General features: G+C 40.5%; 1 protein-coding gene across 1 annotated transcript; it reads right to left on the bottom strand.

The window, feature by feature from the left end:
- Positions 1-1180: 1180 nt before the first annotated feature.
- On the bottom strand, positions 1181-8411 carry samm50 (SAMM50 sorting and assembly machinery component). The gene is made up of 15 exons (XM_072663905.1): positions 8253-8411; positions 7495-7605; positions 7311-7412; positions 7131-7218; positions 6946-7052; positions 6430-6560; positions 5978-6065; positions 5763-5891; positions 5087-5158; positions 4904-4990; positions 4719-4789; positions 3976-4043; positions 3583-3729; positions 3292-3433; positions 1181-1509 (listed from the first exon to the last, which is right to left on the bottom strand). Exons 1-15 carry the CDS (start codon positions 8271-8273, stop codon positions 1464-1466), a joined length of 1410 nt encoding a protein of 469 aa, XP_072520006.1. The 5' UTR covers positions 8274-8411; the 3' UTR covers positions 1181-1463.
- Positions 8412-9271: the final 860 nt, after the last annotated feature.

Below are 9271 nucleotides of genomic sequence, written 5' to 3'. Positions count from 1 at the left end.
ATGACAAAGAGCTGTTTATGATAGAGGAGATGAAGGGGAGGAGGTTTGGAGCGATTGTTTGGAACAGAGGGGATGGAATAGGGTCTAGTGGACAGGTGGTAGGATTATTGGAGGTGAGAAGATGTAGGAGGTCATCTGTGGAAAGAGGAGAGAAGCAAGTCAGAGAAGAGGGAGGAGGAGGGCAGTGTCTAGAGAGCTGGGTAGAGGCAGGGGGGAAGGATCGGCGGATCTTGTCAACCTTTTCTTCAAAGAAGGAGACAAAATCGTCTGCAGACAGGGTAGTGGGAGGTGGGGGAGTAGGAGGGTTGAGGAGAGAGGAGAAGATGGTGAATAGTTTGCGTGGGTCAGATGCAGAGGATTCCAATTTCCCCCTGTAGTAAGATGCTTTGGCGGCAGCAACTTCCGTTCTAAACCTGGAGAGAAGAGACTGATAGGAGTGGAGGTCGGAGTCGTGTTGTGACTTCCGCCACTTCCTTTCAGCCAGTCTTAGCTCTCTACGGTTGTTGCGGAGAACATCTGACAGCCACGGGGAAGGTGGAGAAGAATTTGCTGAACATTCCTTACTTGTATCCTAACTGCAACAAAGAGGATGGTCCATTTTTGAAATGGTGCTGCCAAACCCACTCAAGAGTGTGGACAAGCAATTCTGGAAACCTGCATTATTACAAGGCCGAAGTGATCAAGGACTCTTGCAACATCTGGACTCAATATGACCAACCTGAGAAGACCATGGTGTTGGAGCTGAAAGTACTGACAGGGGTCTTCTTTGCCCGATATGAATTTTGATATAATGGTGTCCTAATCTTTTTTTTGCACCTTCATGGATCATTCTGCTTGCGTTCATGCAGCAAACCAAAACAATGAACCAATAAAAATACACAATAAGGAAAAAGTAGCAGATCATTCTTAGCAACCCGAAAGAAAAGAAGAGACACCTGCTGTTTAAACTGAGAACTTCATGTCTACTGAAACACTGCTGTGAGCAGGTGTGTCTGGATGCAGGTCAGATGCAGATGTTATATTCAATATTGCATCACTTTACTGGAGCAGACAGGCAGCCTGGAGCAGAACATTATGCAGAAGACTGGCACAATTTATGCAGACAAACAACATTTTTTTGAGCTGGAACACAGAGTGGGAATCCTAAGAATGGAATAAAAAAAGAGGCATGACACTACAGTAAAGGATGGTTATTTATTCAAGCTTTTGCTTTTCTACAAATAAATATGACAAGTCATAAGAGCACTGATGGGTCATTTTCTTTCCATACACAACCATGCTGTTATTGATCTCCAATGGGTTTTTGGTGATAGCCTACTGTCCTTTTGACACATCTGGCTGTTGCCAACAGAACTACTGAAGCATAGTGCTTTGAGCTCCATGCTGGAGTTTCAAGCATATTTTACCAACATGTAAAAAGCCTTCTTTCTGTCCAAAGTTGACATGCTGATGGCCTCAGGATATTACAGGAAGCGAATGCCTGCTCCAAACTGCACTCCATCGCATATCCTATAGAGACAAAAAGAGGGGGGGATAGTACAAAACATTACAACAAGCACAAACCGATTCTCTTGAAGGACATTTGTTTGACATGTGCTACTGCAAAGACAGCTGAAACTAAACGTTTCATTAATTAATGAAATTACAGATAATTTAGTGCATACATGCATCTTATGCAATTTCATTAATACTAAATAATGCAATCAAATATGTTATTTTGCATAAAACTTTATAAAGTGCAGAATTGTATTGTACTTGCATTATTAACTATTATTGAATTATCGGTTTATAATCTATTTTTTAATATATAATATCATATGATCTATTAGTTGGCTTGATACTGTTTGCACATCCCATTTGTATTACATGACTAAAAAAATCTAAATCACAGATGAGAGAAAATGCAATACAAGGATAATTGAATCCCAACGTGGTCAATGACCGATGAGTTAATATAATAGAGCGATCATAAAAAAATAAGAAAAAAAAATCAAAAATATTTGGCTAACCGTCTAATTTAGCCAACAGTATATGCAGCCTACCCCCATAACAGTGCTTGGTCAATTATAAGATCTGTGGTGTTCTTTACTGTTTTTGCAAATCACGTTTTTGAGGCTTAAACAGAAGATCTGTAACTGTGCCCTAGATAAAATCAGAGTTTTGCAGCTCCAGCACAAATCCTATTCAGAAACTGTATTAGTATATTAATGTTGTGCACATCTAAATACTAAATACTGTTGGGACCTTGAGCAAGGCCCTTAATCTCTCTGCTCCAGGGGCTTCCTGGCTTTCCAAGGTGGTGTATCCAAAGAGAAACATTTACTGTACTGCACAAGTATCAATATCTGTATAAATATCTCTAAACCTGTACAAGTATGAATATAAAAAATACATGATTATTATGAGTCCATAAATACTTAAAGCTTGTGCTACACAAGAGGCTTGAAGACGCTATATTGTCAAAAAATATTATATTATAGTAAAAAAAAATAAATAAATAAATAAATAAATAAATAAATATTATAATAATAATAATAATAATAATATATATATATATATATATATATATATATATATATATATATATATATACACACACACACTTAGGCTACACTATATGCGGTACGGACACTATATTTAAGTATTTGGACACCTGCTAATTCACTGTTTCTTCTGAAATTTAGGGTATAAAAAAGGGTTCATCCTGCATCTGTTGAAGTAAATGTCTCTACTGTCCAGGGAAGGCGCTCTACTAGACTGTGGAGCATTGCTGTGTGATTACATTCTGCAATAAGTGTTAGTGAGGTCAGGATGTTGGATGATCAACACCGACCCTCACTTTCTTAAAAGTACCGGACGTAGCACCATCACTCCAGAGAGCACAGATCCACAGCTCCACAACTCAATGCTGAGCGCTTTATATCACTCAAATATATAGACAAGCTGTGTGTGAGCATTTGCACGTCTGTGTCAGCAATGTGTGCAACTAAAACTAGCTGAATGCCTTGATTAGAAGGTGTGTCTACAAACATTGACTGGACCAGAGTGATATATAGACAAGCTGTGTGAGCATTTACACATCTGATAAGGGCTGTCCATAGTGTTTAGTGTCCTAACAACATTGTTGCAAACATAGCCTTTAAATCATGTTTCAAGTCAAACTGGTTCCACAGGACCTCTGCTTATGTTACATACAGCCAGACTGGTTGAGCATTATGGTGAGCGAGGTGAACTTAACAGGTGAGGTAACACATCCAAACTGGTTAAACAGCAAAACAGGTAAGCGTGTACCTGTCTCCACTTTGGACACCCATGGGAATGCAATAGTTGAGCTCCAGCCGAGCGATGTTCCCAAGACGCAGCACAATGCCTGCTCCATACGACCAGCGAATACACTCTGCCAGCTTGCTCAGGTGGGCTCGGGGCCCCTCACCTAAACAGGAACAACAGCTAGAGTAAAAGACCTGCAATGGAATACCACCTCATTGCTGTAGCATAAGTACAGCTTACTCCAGAAGCGAATGTATTAAGAGTCTTGCCAAAGAATTCTCACTGCTATAGCACTGTGGCTCCAGAACTCACCGTAGTTGAGGTTGCACAGGTTTCCGGCATTGAGGAAGAAGTGTGTCCTGAAGAGGTCTCCAAAGCCACCTCGGCCTGGCCTGAAGGGTAGAGGGGTGTACAGGTGGAGCCCACCGGCCCAGTATGCCTCCCCACCCAGATAATCACCTGCCATGAAGGGTGACACAACAGCTGTATTTTCCCCCCACTTATATACATTCAGGACATGAAACATGCTGCTGCATATAGGTTTCTTTATTTATAGAGTTATTTATAGACTTATAGAGTTATTTATTCAATCTCAAGACTGAATAACTTGCATATTCCTTTCATAGTAGTCACCAGATAATTTATGGTAGTATATTAACCTATATAACCTATATAACCTCTAAGTGTAAGTACTGAGATTTTTACCTTCACTCTGTGGTCCAATGCTGTACATGCTGAAGCCCCTCACGCTGGTGGGACCTCCCAGATAAAACCTGTTAACATTCAAACATAATAACTATATCTTTCATTGCAGTCCTACCAATGTTAAGATGTTGGTTGTAGTCTTTTTTCAACTTTAAAATACGACTACATCCCGCTTTCTTGGGGCAGTGGTGGCTCAGCGGTTAGAGCGCCGGGATATCGATAACAGGGTTGTGGGTTCGATTCCCGGGCTCGGCAAGCTGCCACTGTTGGGCCCTTGAGCAAGGCCCTTTACCCTCTCTGCTCCCCGGGCGCTGGAGTTGGCTGCCCACCGCTCTGGGTGTGTGTGTGTACTCACTGCCCCTAACACGTGTGTGTGTGTGAGTGTGTGTTCACTACCAGATGGGTTAAATGCGGAGGACACATTTCGCTGTACAGTCCACACTGTACAGTGACGAATACGTGCACCTTTACCTTTTTTTAAAAGAACAGTTCAGTTAAAAAACAGCTTTACAGAGTAAAGATAGCATACTGTCAACTGCTCTCAAATAGCCTAGACTATGTGGTTTTAACACTGTAACCTAAAAAGGATCTTCATATCTGTACAAGTGCAAATGTGTGTTGACTTAGACATGCAGTTCACACAATAATAACCTGTGGAGCATAACCTTCTATCCTTCTAAAGAAGCAAATCCACTCAAACTCTCATTACAAGACTAATATGCAGCAGAAAAACATCAACTAACCTGTCAGCAATGGACGTAGGTTTGTCTCCAATGGGTAGCAGCATACCTCCCCACAGAGAGGCAGAGAGGACCTAGAGGGAAGAGAATGGTTCAAAAACTGACAGCATTTGAAAATTCCCCAAATCTATTTAAAGACCCAATAATGCACTGCCAGAGAGAGCTTGAGCTGTGTTTTTACTGCTCACCGAGTCCCAGAGGAGACGTCTGTTCAGCTGAATCTCAAAGTCCTCCTTCAAAAAGCTAGCATCTCCACCCGTATAGCCTGCCAACTCCTAGGATGGCAGAAAGCTGGCTCAGTGTTTCCGGTTAAGGTTTCTATTTGTATAGAAAATATGCACCTGTAAGTGACTTGTGGTCATAATACACACCTGATTGATCTTTAGTAAGGCACCCCTCTTGGGAAGGATTGGAGAGTTGCGCGTATCAATGACCATTGCATGCTGAAATAGAGGAAGAAATCAAGAGATGAGAAATTCCATTTAATTTAAGGAAGCAAAGAAGGATCCTGAATAATCAGCAGTTAATATATAAATCAGTAATCTGATCAACATGCACTTGAGTAATCAGATAATGACAACCTCTAGGTTTACAGTCAGGCAGTAACTAGAGTTCTTTGCAATCAGTCAATAATCTCACAGAACAAGACGTGATGTAAATGTCATGCAAAACCCAAACTTCACGTTGTGACTTTTTATTTATTTCATACATCGAGCCACCATGCATGCACACATTGAGAAATCTGATTACTGGGCTTTAATCCAGTTCGCTTTTTCAGATTTCTTAATCAGATTTCTAGACCTTACTCCAAACTAAAAGAATCAGAGTATGCTCTTTACATGACCACTTGAATAATCAGATAACTGCAGTTTGTGGATTATGAACAGATTTTCAAGTGTATGTATACAGTCTTAGTGTGGAAAGATTTTTATTCCAAGACATTTTTGAGCAATTCTATTGGTCCATTCATCATCACGAGAATGTGAGGAACAGCTGCCAGATTCGCATTAAGCAACAACAAAAAAAGGTTTATAGAAATTATCATACCGAGAGAGAGGATTTGAGGGAGTGGCCACTCTCCTCTCTGACTGCGAAGGAGGCAGTACGAGCCAAACAGCCCAGCTCTCTCCACACACCCTCCCACTTCAGTGTGTGGTTCGTCTTCCAGATTGGGAACTGCCAAAGAGAACAGAACAGCATCTAAATTGATGTACATGTTGTGACAACAGTTATGAAAATAACAGCAAGAGTAAAACACTTACACTGAATTCTGTGGAGATCCCTCTATCAGTCTCCCTCAGAGAACTCCATGGGAACTGCCCTGTGACCTTGTATAGGTTTATGGAGAAACTGAAAGCGCAAATCTGAGTGTCACTTGGAACCCATGAACATCTGGCACACTAAAGACCTTCAAAAACAGAAACTGGAGAATACTGTAAGATAAATTAACAAAAACTACAATGAAGACCAGTGTTTCTCAATGCTCTAAATCCTGTATAGCCACCATACATTCCACAATTTTAAGTTTGCTCTCTCTCAACTACCAGGACTTCTGTACCAGCTATTTACAGCTCTTGATGGCTTGGTACAGGTGTGCTGAGAGGTTATGGACTTTATTGTGGGAAATGTGGACTAATAGTGGAACACTAATTTGGAGTTCTGAAGTTTTGGAGTTTAGTAATAACAAGGACATGGATTGTGTCACCAAGCGTACTTGCGTTCAAAGTGTCCAGGCTGGGGCTTGAAAAAGGACAGGCCATAGGATGTTTCTTTGGTGCCATAGGAGAACTGAAAGGTGAGCTTCTCAGCACGGCCAAATACATTGGGAAGTTTCAAACCCAGCACCTGAAATCAAATCAGAAAAAAGCAGCCATGCTTCACTTCTTATAATGAAGTCATTTTTACAGGTTTTCCTCAAAGCTCAAAGCCAGTGGTCTCCAATACTCTCCTAGGAGAGCTACCTTCAAATCAAATGCACCCCATACAGCCATTCAAGCAGTAATTATTTAGAATGCATGAGGTGGATCCAACATCTGTGGGAAGTTAGCCCTCCAGGAGCAGGAATAAAGACCACTGTTTAGGATATTTTCTACCAATTAACTTTTACAGATGAAGACATGTAGGGTAGGAACCTTGTGGGGCACTAACTGTTATCCGTACCGCTATTTAGCATTTGCATCTGTGATAAAGGAAGTAGCAAATTCAGCATTAGGGTGCATATACAACTCACCATGCTCCCCTCATTGTTTCCAACCATGGTGTTGTAACTCCCAGTCATTCTCCTGAGCTCCTTTACCTCGAATGTCACATCCAGTCCGTTGGGCAGTGCATCCTCACCTGGGACAAAGGATATTTCATAGTTAATTTTAATGTTTTGACACTTTTCCAGCAAACAAGCACCGTCTCTGAACATACCTTCTGCAGTATCAATGACAACTTCTACTTGTCTGAATATTCCCAGCCGCAGCAGTTTCTGTCTGGCATCATGGGACTTCTTCATCACCTGTGGGCACAGATTCAAGCATCACAAGACCACTGTGTTCAGCTCTAACGTAATCACAGTATTCCTACAAGAAGCACACAAATGATACTCACATCAATCAAGTTCTTGGCACGGAAAACATCCGCAATTTCATACGTCAAAACGTCTTCCTTAGTTCTTCCAAGGCCATCTATATGCACATGCTGGACTATGACCTTAACAATTACAGAGGATTCAATAATTACTCACATCCAAATAAAACACACTTACTTTCAGTAATAAATAAATATTACTCACATCTTTGTTTTCAAGTACTTCTTGTTGGGGCTCATGCTCCGGTTCCACCAGGTCCAGGTCATCTGCTTGTACCCCCAGTTCAGGCCCTTGCATTGGGAGGGGGTCTAAACTCTAATAGAGAAGATGAAATTATTTAACTTAATAAATTTTAAAAAGTTAACCTTGCTTCCTAAAATTTAATATAATAAACCATCATAACATTTGAACAATTAATGTTCTGTTCATTTTCTATTAGCAGATCAATTGAACATTTTACAGTAAAGAGTGCTAAATTATTCCAAAAAATATAAAAATGTGCCATTAAATTGTACTTCTAACTGAGTGAATGATCAAACATGTCTTCCTGAGTGATGCAAACACGTTCATTCATCTCGCTTAAACCTTTTAACAGAACTGTACACCCAACACCCATCAAGTTTATGATACTGGTCATGCAGAAAACAGGTCCCGTGTAATTCCAGCACAGTCCCTGCTTTCCACTTCCTTCATGCACAATATCGCCTGGCTCGACTGCGCTGACAATGGCAAGCCATGATCAAAACATATCTGATAACAGCCCATGATCCTCTGACCCACAGGTGCGCAAACCCTCCAGTCTGATCGGTCAATAACAACCTGCCTAAAGGGAGCAGGGAGCTGGGAGCAGGGAGCTGGGAGCAGGGAGCTGGGAGCAGGGAGCAGGGAGCTCCAGGCTGGCCCTGGTCAGAGGTCATTGCTTTGGTTTCTTCATTAGGAACGGAAAGAAGAGACGCACTTACTCTGGCATGCACGGTCCCCATGTCTAAAAGCACCGTTACATTCAAATGATCCTAAAACTTCGTGCACTCCTAAATGATTTAGGGGGAAATTTCCGCGGCTCTTCCTGCTAACACACTAGCCATTCACCAGGAGGCCGCCATGACACTTCTTCACTCCTCCCCCACGTGACGGGCAAGATGTGCAGCAACACGTCATTACGCTCTTTCTTTCTTTTTTTACGTAAACACTCATTTTCCAACATTTAAATGCACCAAAACTAAAAAATATATATTTATAAATTATTATTATTTATTTTTATTTAGTTATTTAGTTATTTAGTTATTTATTTATTTATTTACTTTTTTCATCAAGCTAGCTTAGTCTCTGGCCTGTATGTACTAGGAGTGAACAGTATATTTTGAAACGTTAATATTAATTCAGATTTAATGTTAATATGTACATACTAGCTATAAAAGTGATTTATGTCTGTTGTGGACGGCTTAAAGATAGGCTTAAGTTTACCTGTGCTGCAGTGTTTAGTGGTAACTTAGAAAAGCAAATAAATACATGAACTGGTCATCTGTTGACTTAATAAATTCAAATATATATATATTTTTTTACTTTTGAAATTGTCTTTAGCATAATAGTGGCAGTCCAATACTGTGCAAAGGTCTATTGAACAGGAGAACAAGTAAATGTGTCTAATATATGCCTAATAAACTGTCTCGAGGAATGTGTCTTTTCCCCTTATAATATCTCAGTGTAGTTTTGAGATCTTTAGCCTCAAAGCTCAGACACAGAAGCTTTAATAGAGGACTTTTTAGGAGATAAAAGGACCAGAATAGGTAGGGAGTCAAGGTCAAGGTCAAGGTCAAGGTCAAAACACAATAGACAATAAATACAAAACAATAACAATATAAAGATATAAAAATCCAAATGTGTGCATGAAGGCCCAAAATAAGTTACAATACTAACAGTAAGATGGACTAAATAAATATGTGGAGCAGGGATGTGCTGTGCGCATGCTGAGGAAGAGGAG

This window comes from Salminus brasiliensis, chromosome 19, assembly GCF_030463535.1.
Source record: "Salminus brasiliensis chromosome 19, fSalBra1.hap2, whole genome shotgun sequence".
NCBI classification, from domain to species: domain Eukaryota; kingdom Metazoa; phylum Chordata; class Actinopteri; order Characiformes; family Bryconidae; genus Salminus; species Salminus brasiliensis.
Note: the sequence above shows the minus strand (reverse complement) of the source record. Positions and strands in the feature narration are given on the sequence as shown.